Raw genomic sequence first — 13515 nt, 5'->3', positions numbered from 1 at the left:
GATGTCAATAAAAAGGGTCGTGTGGTCGACCATTGGGCAATAACGCCAACATTTATTGAGCTGCATTTGAAGAAAAGTACATTTTTGGCCATCGTTTGTGGTTTAATGTGGTCTTGGTTTCAGCCCAGTGTATTTCAGGTCAAGGCCTGAAGTTTGGCTCTTTTTTTTTCTTCTCTCGCTGTATGATGCAAATGATTTGTGTTGTCATGAGCTCAGTCATTACTGGATGTTCTTGATTTCACTCCTTCATGATCATGAGTTATGATCATCTTTAATCCGCAGGATCATCTTTGCATTTAGTGAGTATTGACAGCCTTAAATTTCCTTCTATATTTGGGCAGTTATGATCTCTACTTTCAGTTCCCTTTTGTGCTGCTGCTTCTATTGCAAGTGATTCAAGTCTAGAACAACTCCTTAAGAGAAGTGGTTATGAATAAAGTCGAGGAGGCGTGATCGTTGCTGCAGCGTTATAACAGATTCAGGGTTCATACACATTTTGACAAATGGATTTCCATGACCAAACATTTTGTGAAATCTCAGTGTAAACATGAAAAAGTGAGAAAAAGTAGTATTTAAACTAACAATAAGAATCCCAAAGCATACAGTAAACCTTAAATGACACAAATGAATGAGAGACAATAGTTTGATTAAAAGAATAAACATTTATAGATATAACGTATGCCTGCTTATATTTTGAGCGTCTTTCTTTTAAAAGCATATTCATGATTTCAAACTCAGCGTAAATGAACGTCATGAACATATGAATATAACACATTTCAATGACTTTTGGAATTTCATTTTTTTCAAGGACTTTTTCAGGCCTGAAAATAACTATTTTAAAATGACATGACTTTTCCAGGTTTTCCATGACCTACAGATTTGCTTAAAAAAAACCCTCACCTTGGTCATTATTGTGTGGCTGCTGTTGCGTGGCCGGGTCCTTGAGCAAGGCGGCGTACTTGTGCAGCAGGTTGACCAGCACCTCCAGCAGGCCGACCTCCCGCAGCACGTCGCTGAACACCGCGTCGTGCCGGGAGAGCTTCAGCAGCGTCCGGACGGCGATGATGCTGCAGGCGTGCGACGTGCTGGACTTGAGCAGCACGCTGACGCTGAACAGCTCTTTGCACGGCACGTAGTTGAGGCTGAAGACGACGAACTCCAGCAGCTCGAAGTACTTAGCCTGGGCCTCGGGGAGCTTGGCCACGCGCTCGGCGAACTGCGACAGGGTGTGCTGCGACTCCAGGATGAAGTAGTTGGCCGGCTCGCCGGAGTAGATGTTTCCGATGGCGTCCAGCAGCATGGAGGCCAGGCGGCTGGTTTTGGTCCGCAGGAAAGCGTTCTGGAGCACCGAGAAGGCCTGGATGTTACGCACCGTGTGGCCTGGGGGAGAGCGGAGGAGAGGAGTTTATGAGTTTATGCCAGAACAAATGGCATTGCTTTTAATGATCAGAACGTTACATGTTGTGGGAGCAAAACATACACAGCAATTAAAAGAAGAATTTATAAAAATGTATGTTATTTTAAACATCCGAGTTTATCGCTCACAGTCCATAAGGCTGGTCTAACGGCTCCTTTGCCAAACATAACATGTTTCAGGTGGTTATTACCCACCTGAAGATATCCATGACCTACATAACACACAACCTGATCTCCATTTCGGGGGTTGAATATCTAACACATACCACAAACTATGACACACACACACACACGACTAATGAGGCGAATAAGCGGACCCTCGCACCATGATGGCTTCTGGTAATGACTTTGCACACAGCTGGAGCCGTCATTAGGGGGGTAAACACCAGTGTGTACTTGTGCGAGCGTCTCTTTGGGCTGGTGTGTGTGTGTGTGTGTGTGTGTGTGTGTGTGTGTGTGTGTGTGTGTGTGTGTGTGTGTGTGTGTGTGTGTGTGTCAGCAGCAGAGCTAAGCAGTAAGAGGTTTTGTGTGTGTTGTCATAAGGGATCTGGCGACAGGGTTACAGGGTTAGCGGTGACCGGCTGCTTATGGTGTTAAAATCCGACACAGGGAAACATTTCATCGCGTTCACCCAAAACAGAGTGTTCATAGTCCGTTGAGCATAACCAGGACAAAGAATAAATGAAGCAGAAAAACTAAAGTGTTTTTCAAAAAAAAAAAATTAAGGATTGAGTGAAAGTTAAGTGAAGAATTAAATCTTTTTTTATATTATTTCATGTCACTCACTTCCGCTGGTTTCCATAGTTTATTAAAAAGGCACGCATTAACATAATAACAGTGACATTAGCGCTGCACCAAAGGATTATTTTCTTTATCGTTAATCAGACGTTAATGTTTACGCCTGAAGGGATTATAGTTCAGTGTAATTCTATAAGAAACATTTCCCAAATATATATATCCACAAAGCTGCGCCAATACTCATAATACACAAAAAAAAGATTATCGTTTCATAAGTGATCCCTCAATAGCTCATAGTAATTATAATTCCTTACAATGCAACCACGTTTAAATTGTTCATTTGCAAGAAATCATGATTATTATTTATTTTTTAAATAGAATCTTTTTACATACTCAAAATTGGAAGGTGTCTATTGGTAATGTATATATCATGTGTGTCATGCTTCAATGTCATGATGATTGCCTTGATTGTGTTTCTTCATATTTAAAAAATTTAATAAAAATAAAAGGCCCGAGGTCAACGGGTTCCTTTTAGGTTCTTTGGCGGCAGAAGAGAACGTTTGGCTCGAGACGAGTCTCTCAACCAGTAAAGCGTCTCTGGACTCCAGAGAGCACATTTGTATGCAGGAGGCTTTGGGCATTCATCTCCAGCAGTGTGACAGGCGGCAGAGTTGCCATGGTGTCTGTCAACAGGTTAAGCCTACTGGAATCAGCCAAGCATCAAAGTCATTTCATGGATTAAGATCTGTGTGTGTGTGTGTGTGTGTGTGTGTGTGTGTGTGTGTGTGTGTGTGTGTGTGTGTGTGTGTGTGTGGTGTGTGTGTGTGTGTGTGTGTGTCTGGGGGATACATGAAGACTTTTTCTCCAAGTAATTCCTCCTTTTTTTTTCGGGCTTCAGTGTGAAAACCCAGTTGGTGGGATTGTTTTGGATTCAAGAAGTGAGCCAGTGATCAGAGAATCACTGGGTTGTATCCTGGGAGAGGGGATGGACATATTTAGCGCCCTGAACATCTACTGTCAACGCGTCCCTGAGATCTTCTTCGGATGATGACAGTGAATGGAGGATTTAAGAAGTGAGAGGCGCTTTTCTTTCCCTTTTTTTTAAAGCTCTATTTGAAAGATCTGACACCTTCTCCTCTTCATTTATACTTTTCTGATTTATCTAGAGATGGTTACAAACCAAATCAACAGGCAGAATTCAACATTAACCTCTTCCACTCTTCCTGCCCCTCTACCATGAACCCATTTTCGTCTTTTTCAGGGAGCACAGGGATCTTTAGGGGGAGATAGCAGACAAAGAAGTGCTGCACGTCATCTGAAAGCTGGGAGCCTGAAGATTAAATGCAGACAAGTATTTCTTGCATACTACTGGATCCATTAGTCTCGTTTAATATTTTCTGTGCTCGTTTATGACTGCACGCTCAAAGACCCCTTGTGGTTGCAGTTTTCTTTGAATGACTGATGAATGTCATTGATTGCTGATGCCTCGCTCCTCTTAAGCGGTGCAAGTGATCAGCAACTGCTACAGTAGCACAAAAATCTAGTCTATTCTAGGTCACATTTTTTGGCCTTTTTAATGACTCAAAAACTGACAGTCATTAAAAAAGGTTTGGTCTCATTTTGAACTGGAGGATCTGCAGATTAATAACACACTGGATATGTTACAATCCACTCAAGTTACGCACGATACGACATGAATAAATCCCTGTTTTCTTTGTTTGTTTGTTTGATTTAGTCTTTTTTAATCCGCCATCTTGACTTTAAGGGCGCAGGGAGGGACGATTAACTGACTCAACTCTTCTTTGTATTTTGCTCTACTAAGAGCACTTAGCATGAGATCGAGTCTGCTCTGGTACCGCCCAATCAAAGGATCTCCTTAACTCTGAACTCTATTTCTTCAGCTCGCTAGCTGCGAAAATAGTGAAGACAGCGGATGAATTTAATGATCAACTAGCTAACAGTTGCGACCATCGACGCACCTTTCCCAGAAGGCTGCGGGAGAACGAAGCCGGGCAGCAGGAAGGGCGCTCCGGTCGTCAGGCCGGCGGGTTTTAGCTCCGTCACCCCGTACGTGGTCAGGCAGGTGACCAGGTTAACCAGGTCCTTCAGCGCGTCTTTCGACTCGTCCTCCTTGGCTTGTTCCAGTCTGGAGACGGGACAGAGACGCTTGCGTGAACGTCCACAAAAAACTAACAAAAGAACGCGTTGGCTCGCGTCGTACGTGCCGGCTCTGAGTCGTACCTGAGCGTGAGGTCGCAGAGGAAGGCGTAACCCTGGCACATGCGGAAGTCGTCCAGCAGGGCCTGCGACACGTCACTGGAGTCCTTGAGGAAGCAGGAGAGGCCGGCAAACATCTCCACGATCTCCAGCGGCGACAGGTCGTCCGACTGCTGCATGTTCTGAACACACGTGCCCAGGCATTCCTTCTCTGGAGACGGGGCGAGGCGAGGGGAGAGGAGTGAGTCGAATGTGTCACAGAATGTTTGGAAAGGACTTTAGAGGGACCGCTAGGACATTTTATTTATGTTCGAACATTATTATTTTATTTTTATTGTAATATTATTCAACATCCCCAGAACCCCCATGTTCTGTTTACCCAAAACAAACCAGGAAATTAAATCAAGACCAAATATTTTGAGGGTAAAAGCTTTTTTGTATATCCTCTGAGTACATCCTGTAAAGCCGTGAGTTAACAGACAGCTTTTTAGAATTTTGTCTTGACGCTTGAAATAAATTGATAATAATAGCAGATTTTTCTCATTACTTTAGTGACAAAAATCATTGTGTTCTTCCTATTGTGAACTAGTGCAACACCTTTAATTAATAGTCTAATTCTCTTTAACCATTTGTCAAACCTTTGTATTTACCGTGTATGTACTTGACCACGTTGACGCTGAGGCCGTGCCGGGAGATGGTGGTGAGCACCTCCCCCGCGCTCCTCCTCCAGGGCAGGTTGTGGGGCGGGCACCAGGACGTGATGGCGCTGAATAGCAGCTGGAGGTCGTCCTTTTGGGCCAGCTCCTCCGCCGGAGACACAAAGGTGCAGAGCTTCACCAGGATCTGAAGGCGTGGAAAGGAGTGGAAGTCTCAAACTAAATCAATAACCCTCTAATAATCTGTACCGATTCTCCACATGCGCTTTACGAGACATAAGATTCTGCTGAATCAACAACTAATGATTTCCTTTTTCTCAAATATGTAACACATTTAGTAAAATATGGGTTTATGGGTCATTAAAAATAAATTAAAAAAATCTATTCCATACTTTTCCACAATGTTTGTGCTAATTTGGGACTTCTTAAACATGACCAAACAATACTGTACTGTAAACAATACAATAATGGTTATTCTGGTTTTGTTTTCTTTTGTTTCAATGAAAAAAAAAAATATATAAAAATCAATTTGTTTACATCCTTACCTTACATTATGTAAATAAATTAATTATTCTCTGTGTACACTCTTTAAAGACAAAGCTAACTTGCGGCGTTGGCAGTGGACACATGAATAGAACATCCTGTGGATCTCAATGAACCAGCTGTAAACTGTGTTGTCCTTCTACCTGGACGAAGACTTTCTGGAGCAGCACCCTGCGGTCGGCCAGCGGCAGCTCCTGCTGCGTGTGGCCCTGGCCTGCTGTCTTCTCCTGGCCGTTGGGAGGCGGCGGCGGGGGCGGGGGTGGCAGTGGCTGCGGGGTTGGGGCGGCCGGAGCCTCGGCCATGTGAGGCAGGTCGAAGAACAGGTACAGGCATTTGACCAGCGTGGAGGGCACAGACATGGTCGTCATGCAGTCCACCGTTTTCTGGAAAGGGGGAGATGAAAGATTGGAAATTATAAATAAGAATTCCATTTCATGTAAGCACTCAGAAAAACCTACAAAAAATACTTGGAATACTACAATTAATAAACCATCTGCTCGACGGAACAAAGCGCATGCATCATGATTTAAATGGACATTCTATAAAAACATGATCAAGCTTTAACAGCAGAACAACGTCCACTGAAAACGCTTCAGTTTTCAGCTCAAGTTTGGTAAATGGGTATTTTTTTGTTGTTGCGTTATGATTCATGGTTTTGTTTCTCTGAGGATGAAAACGACAGGAGTAGCTGCGAGGGCTGTGTGTGTGTGTGTGTGTGTAGGAAAATGACTGGAGAAGGCAATGGGGTTCGTGCTCACTGAGGCGAATGATTCAGATAATCAAACGCTGCCTCCTACACACACGCACACACTGACAAATTACCTCGTTCCTTCTTTCACTTCCACGCAGGCGCTCTCATAAATGACAATAAAGAGACACACACACACACACACACACACACACACGGTCCATCAGCTGATCGATGGAGAGAAGGAGTGGGGGAGGGAGAGAGGAATAAGAGCGAGGCATCGAGTGTGGAAACAGCTCTACAGAGTCTTAACTGAGTCACTGTAATGGAGGATGAACCTGTGCGGTCCAGTGTGTGTCAGTGTGTGTGTGTGTTTAAAGACTGTGACTGCAGCTTTAAGGTCAAGGTTACTGGGAGCAATCAGTTAGATAGAAAAAACAGAGAGGAAGAGACATTTTACTGTGTGTGTGTGTGTGTGTGTGTGTGTTAGAGAGTAAGGGAAGGAATGAGATGAAGAAAGAGGAAGCGTCACACTGGGAATAAGAGAAGAAGCCGGTGTGTTGAAGTAGAGCGACTCCGCTACATACAATAATATTTTAATCAGCGGGAGGTGAGAGAGAGAAGATGGGGGCCTGACGTCAGGTTTACTGGAGGCCAGCTGCCAGAGGGGTCCTTTGTTTTACGGGCTGAGACACCAGAGGAAAGGAACACAGATCCATTAATCCCAGCTCGTTCTGTTTCCGGTCTGTTAATGCAGCCGCGTAGCCAAACCACACAGAAGCAGGTTGGGAGTTTTCCCAGCAACAGAAAAATGATGGTTAATACCAGCTGTGGTTGACTTACTCAATCGGATGCTCGTGCGCACACAAGAAGTGATCCAACGACCCATCTATTTATGGCAGCTGTTGCTGAATTTAGTTTCCATTTCAAGAAATAAACTAGCAGGCAGAAACAGCGCTGCCTAAAGAAACGTCAACAGAAGATCTAAAGCCGCATCCGACCAAGACGTTTTAGGAAAAGGTTCCTTCAGCCAACTGTTGTCTGCGTTTCCATAGAGGTCTAAAGACGGGTGACGATCAGGTAAATTAGTCCACTGGCGAATGAAAAAGCAGCGTGACGTGCGGACGAAGGTTGCTGGTGGTCACGGGTAATTAAAAACAACAAAAGAAAGGTTGAAAATAAATGTATTCATTAAATGTATGTTGGATGTAATGAATGAAATGCTGAGGAGAAAAATGAAACGAAGAGTCATCCTCTTCAGTAAATAATCTGTTAAGTGTTTCGATGGTTATTTATTTGTCGGGAAGCCGACAGCTAAGCCCAATTTTACTTGCTTTTGTTACAAAAAGATAAATGTCCTATATGGGCCTATATCTTTAACCTTGTTTTATGAATGAAAGGGTGCACCAGTAGACCAATCGCCGACAGTCATCCCTGCCGACTCCACCCCTAAAAGTTCTTGTACTTTCAAAAAGTACTATTCCCCTTCCAGGGCCTTATTAGAAGTGTATTTAGGACCTGGTCCCTGGGGTCAAAACGCATCGGGTCCTTCAAAAGGTTCCTCATCTCTGGTTAAAGTCCCCGGTGTTGAAAAGGGGCTGAAGAAGTTCACCTCGGTACAAACTAAATTGCTTTCTTGACATGTGACCTCTGGGTAACGTAGTGCAGAAACACAAGTATAATTGCGTTTTGCTCGAATTAAGGATGGAGAGCAACAACCAGACTGGACACAAATGAGAAAAACGAAGCGGTTCCATATCTTCTATCTTCAATCATCTGCGATATTTATGGAAGCAGCCCAGATGGCACCAAACACTGAACACTGAGTTTAAAAATGATGATAACGAGCTGTGTTTTTATGTGTATGATATGTTCGTTTTGTTTTAATGACTGGAGCGTCTGAGCATTGCTGCAATAAAATGAAGGGTGCCTCGTTTCATTAATACAATCAAGGTTGCTTCAAAATAAAAAGCACGTAAAACCCAGGAGCTCCAGAAAACACTGGAAAGGTGTAAACAAATTAAATAAAAAGGGGTATCTCTCCAACCATGAATTGCAATACAGTCAAACTGGCTTCACTGAGAACAGGCGGGATCCTGCAACCAACTAAAATGTCCGAGGCTGACTGAACTCTAAAGCTGAAACTCAGAGTGACGAGTGAGACTGCTTCAGACCGGGCGAGAGCACAAAGAGGAAAAATAAACCTTTATTTTTTTTACAGTAGAGATTTTTGGCTTTTTCTGCATGTGTAAAAGATTGTGCGTACTTTTAAACTGCTGCGTGCACAGAAAGTACTTCAACCACCAACAGTTGAAGACAACAGTGCAGCAGAAACAAAATAGTATCAACTACGATAGCTCACCTTTCTCTCGATGTCCCAAATTACCCCCAAACACAAATGTTCTCTGAAAAGGCGACGTGTACATAGCCGTGCTTGCGTACAAGTGTTTTTGACAAAAATAGGAACAGCAGAGTGGATTTATGTGGGTTTTAAAGCATGTGTGCAGACGGAGAGGGGAAGTGTCGGACTCAGCAAACAAGATTTCTGGAGTGCAGCGGAGCGGGGAGAGCAGCCTGCCGGCCAGCTGGCAGCAATGCTCCCCTTTAAGACCTCCAGAGGAATGCAGGCCCAGAAGTTCAAAAGATGTCTGCTGGCCGCGGTGCGAAAGGCACAGAGTGTCACATGTCTAACCTTTAAACCAGGAACCCGACAAGCTGCCGTGTTATGATTCTGAAGTTATGTGTGTAGTTGTGCTGCGTGCTGACCTGCACGGCTCAACATGCAAAGGAAAAAACTTTTGGACCTAATCTCATTGCATGCACCCTCAGGCACCACTTTCTCCTTCCCAATACCGGTTCTATAATTAATACCTCAACTTACGAATCGGCCACTACCGAGTACCAACGCGATACCAGCGGGTTAAAAGCTAAAAAACTAAAACAGGTTTCCCTCTGAAACATGTATTTTATATTACAGTAAAAAAATAACTATATTTAACAAGTTTTCCTTTGAACACATCATGGTAGCAATATAAGTGTGTAAAGAGAGTGTTTTACTCCAGGTGTGAAGTACCAGTTTGCACATGTGCAGTACTAGTGACACGTGTTGTCATTGTTCTTGCGTAGCGCAAATCGGTGCGTAGACTTGTTACTCGTTTCTGGTCCTGGTATCAGTATCGGAACAACTCCTCTTCATGTGGCACGCTGAAGCAGATTAAATAAAACGACTGTTTGGGGAGAACAACCTGGGGTCAGGTGGGAATTTGTACTTGTGTTCAAGAGCCGAGAAACCGGCTCTTAAAGGGGCTGATGCTATTTTCTGCTGGGAGATCAAAGAGGGGGAAATGCAAATAGGGCAAAGAGAGACAGAATGCTGAGGAACCTGTTTTTTTTCAGTTTTTTCTTCCTCGGATTTCATCTCCACTCACATGTATGAGGGGCACAAACACAGAAATGTGACATCAATCGCACAGAAACCCGCCGACATAGATACAGAGCCCATCAAAAAGAACACAGTGTTGCAAATGAGTGTGGCGCTTTTCTACCAACCTGTCCGGAGGAGGCCAGCAGGTTGATGGTGGTCAGAAGCATCCAGCCACGACTCGCCTCCTCGCTCTGGTTCACCTCCAGGAACTGGACTATGGCTCGACTGGCTGCCTCTGGAAAGGCAAACACACACACATATGAAGACGCAGTTAACGAGATGGAAAGTGACAGCTCATTGTGGCGGGCAGATGGGCTGCTTGAACAATGATTGGTTATGCAACGAATAAATCATCTCGGTGGATGTGACATGCGTCTCGTCTACAACCCACTTCTGCAGGTGAGGAGGGGGGGTGGGGGGAGATGGTACACATGAAGATGTTATCAGTGCTCGTTATTAGCGCTCGTTATTAGCGCTCGTCGTAATGCGATGTGTGAATTCCAGATTATATAACGTCTGTATTCTCCCGTTTTATGCACAGGGACGGAGGAGAAGGAATCCACCGTTTGCAGATACATTGGAGACGTAGATTCCACACGTCTGGTGAATCTGACGGAGGAGAAAAAGCGTTCGCTCGCGTGAAAGTTGCTCGGTGGTGGCCCTTGTTTGTGTTTTTAAAAGGATGACAGAGCACTGTAACGTCAGTCCAGAGAGAGTGTGTGTGTGTGTGTGTGTGTGTGTGTGTGTGTGTGTGTGTGCGTGCGTGCGTGCGTGCGTGCGTGTGCGTGTGCGTGTTTTTAGGCCGTGGTGCTGGGAAAAAAACAAATCATAGCGTCTCCCTGCTTGAAAACAACAAATCACATGTTCAGACGGAGACACGAGAGAGAGAGAGAGAGAGAGAGATCAGAGCATGCCAGTGTGTGATGGTCTCTTCGTCTACGTAAGGTCTTTCCTGTGGGTCAGAGCTGCTGCTACTGTCAAAGCTTTGAGGAGATGCTGCTGCTGCTGGCTCACCTGTAATGAAGTCAGATTAAACTCACACTGTTTCCGCACAAGATCCTCCTGAACGCCACATAGAATGTCTTTCCTTCTAAATATATACTGAATGCAGCCTTACAGCAAGTGGATCATCATTGTGACCAAGCACAGCGACTATGGGAGATGTCAAAGGAATGATAAATTGAGGTTTCCAAGAACTTCCTACTTCATCTTTAGTGTTATAAATCTGCGTGTCAGAGGGCTCACCTGTGGATTTGTTGGAGGCTCTTCGTCTGATCTCGGTCACCATGAGCCGGGACACCTGGGTGGTGAACTGCAGCAGGTCGGAGAACTTCTCCGTCATGGTGCTGGGTGGAGCGTTGCCAAACACCTGAAGCAGACAGATCAGCTTTGGTTAATTAAGAAAGCAAAATACAAATAAATGAAAGTAATACGTGTCGCCCTGGAATAAAAAGAAGAGATGTTATTTCTCTAAATCTGCCAGAGAGACATTTTTCTGTTTCTTTAATCCAGAGAAACAACAATGTAAACTAAATTGACCCTTTGCTAAGCTCTCCATCAGTCTGTGGAGCTCATATTGTCACTAACTGCACACACACCTCTTATTTAGAGGATTTCAGAGACATAAAAGGTCTACAATATAGGTTTGAAGGATATAACCAGAATGTCAGACCAGTTTAAAAACAGGTTAAAACGATAAAGATGGAAACCCTCAGGTCACCTTGAGATCGAAGACGATTAAGGAAATGTCTTCATTCACTGTGATAATCATTAAATACATTCAGTATACCTTCAGTAGAGAGCATGGGACATTCAAACCTATATCTGCTTCACAACCTCTCTGTGTAATGAGCATCATCATGACACAACCTTTAACTATGACCAGCTCCAAATCCACTAAAACAGCCTTAAAGATGGAAGAAGATCCAAAAATAATTTGCACGCGTCTCCATGGAGCAGAGCCAACGGTTGGTTGGTCGAACCCTGGTGGTCGCAGCGCTGTCCATTCTGCGCTACGATTGGCACAGACAGTGTTCCGGGGGCGGGGCTTAGCGAAGGGAAAGCTTTAATCGAACAGTCAACGAGGAGTTATGCTAGTTTACATCTCCATGGGATTTTTTTTCCCAGGCAAACCCTAATTCCACAACCACAGAGCGAACTGCAGCACGAGCCGAAGATGAACTACACGCCATTCCAAAACGATTCATCGTGGATTTATTTATCCGGCAAAGCCGACACGAAAGTAGGCCCGGAGGCTGGCGTCCCGCCGCACCGGGACTCCCGAATTCTGACATGAATTACGCCATCGGTGAGTGAATCACAGCCAGCGCCGGGTAATTAGCTGACAAGTCAAGAGACCCTTAGTGAGGCTCTCCAGTCTGATGAGAACACTCAGCAGGGCTGTCTGCAGCGAGGAAACAAAGAGGCCTGCTCCTCCATTAAAGCAAAATAAAGATGGTCTGCAAAATTAAAAACCATTCCACTGAGTGCTGCAGCCTCTGTTTTGTGGACAAACACACGCACCCTTTTTTAATCTACGCCTATTCCTAGTCCCTTGTATACCATAGCGCTTTAGCTGTTTATGCATTTTAGTTTTAAAGTGACAATCTATAATTAATGAGTCAATCAATAGAGACATCATTAAGAACCATTTTCACTGTTTCCAAAAACATTATTTTGGCAGATAGAGTAAATATATAGAGTGTGACCCAAAGCTAGACTGAAAACATGCATCCGTTAGCTGAAATTAAAGGTATAGTTGGATGTTTTCAGGTGTGGTTGTATGAGGTACTTATATATAGTCAGTGTATTATTACTACAGTCGATGGAGTTTATTTTTGTATTTTAAAAACCTGAATGTATCAGTTTAGGTTTAAACTATATTGAGAATATTTCCACTGCTTTGCTTTGCCGCTTGGGTTATTGTGTGATTTTGGTAAATCCAAACTATCCCTTTCAAAACACCAAAGTCATACATTAACACCAAACTAACTAACTGCAGGCAGCAACTCCTGCGATGTTCAATGACTATTTTCTTGTCAACAGAGTCCTGTGGCTTTGAATAGAGCACAAATATTGGCTTCAGTTCGAATAAAGGTCTGTGAAAATATAGCGTAAATCTAAACTGATATTTATATTTTGGGGCGTCTAAAATGCTCCCGTGCTGGTTCTCTGGTCCGTTTCTCCAAAACTCCATCTACTGTAGAAATAAAACACCGAGTCTGGAGAAGAACCTCAGACAACCACACTTCAAAACATCTCTTTAAGCCATAAAGTCAACACAAGTCTACAAGTAAACAAGTCAACAGGCTCATTTCCAACAGATTCAGCTGCAGGCTGCTGAAACAGAATCTGTGCAAAGGAAATGATCTGTCAACCACAGGATTTCAATTCCAAACACAGACCCAAGGTGAAATCTCATTTGTTGAGTTCATATCAAGCCATTGGGAGTATCTCTTGACTCACCCTGTTAAACACGGGGAGCATCATGTAGAGCTTCTCCTCCTGCTCCTTCTGGGTCATGTGGCGAGGAGGGTGGCACAGCTCGGAGAAGAGGCGCCGCAGGTGCATCAGGCCCAGCGCGTTGTCCTGGGGGCTGCACTCCTCCTGCCTCGGCCGGCCCATGATCCTCTTCACCATGTTCATCTTGAGCGGCTTCGTCAGGGCAAAGGCAGCCCTGCGGATGGAAGAGAGGTGGTTAGAGACGTTTGAAGCAACTCAACGCTTGAGAACAGCCCTGTTGGGGCCGAGGACAAATCTTTAGGCCTCCTTTGGTGCCATTAAGTAAATTAATCATTGTTTAGCCAATTATAAACAGTGTATTAATTAGCTGA

At 44.2% G+C, this 13515-nt stretch overlaps 1 protein-coding gene across 1 annotated transcript in view; it reads right to left on the bottom strand.

Moving 5' to 3' along the window:
- wdfy3 (WD repeat and FYVE domain containing 3) overlaps positions 1 to 13327 on the bottom strand; it is a gene marked incomplete at its 5' end in the record, with an annotated part of 68302 nt that extends 54975 nt beyond the window's left edge. The window contains 8 exons of the mRNA XM_079222964.1: positions 901 to 1380; positions 4134 to 4300; positions 4396 to 4582; positions 5022 to 5214; positions 5714 to 5953; positions 9808 to 9917; positions 10928 to 11051; positions 13148 to 13327. Coding sequence (XP_079079090.1) covers positions 901 to 1380; positions 4134 to 4300; positions 4396 to 4582; positions 5022 to 5214; positions 5714 to 5953; positions 9808 to 9917; positions 10928 to 11051; positions 13148 to 13327 — 1681 coding nt within the window. The remainder of the gene's footprint in view (positions 1 to 900; positions 1381 to 4133; positions 4301 to 4395; positions 4583 to 5021; positions 5215 to 5713; positions 5954 to 9807; positions 9918 to 10927; positions 11052 to 13147) is intronic.
- Positions 13328 to 13515: the final 188 nt, after the last annotated feature.

This window comes from Taurulus bubalis (genome assembly GCF_910589615.1).
Source record: "Taurulus bubalis genome assembly, chromosome: 8".
In the NCBI taxonomy this organism is placed as follows: Eukaryota; Metazoa; Chordata; class Actinopteri; order Perciformes; family Cottidae; genus Taurulus; species Taurulus bubalis.
The sequence above is the reverse complement of the archived record's forward strand: the minus strand, read 5'-3'. Positions and strand labels throughout refer to the sequence as shown.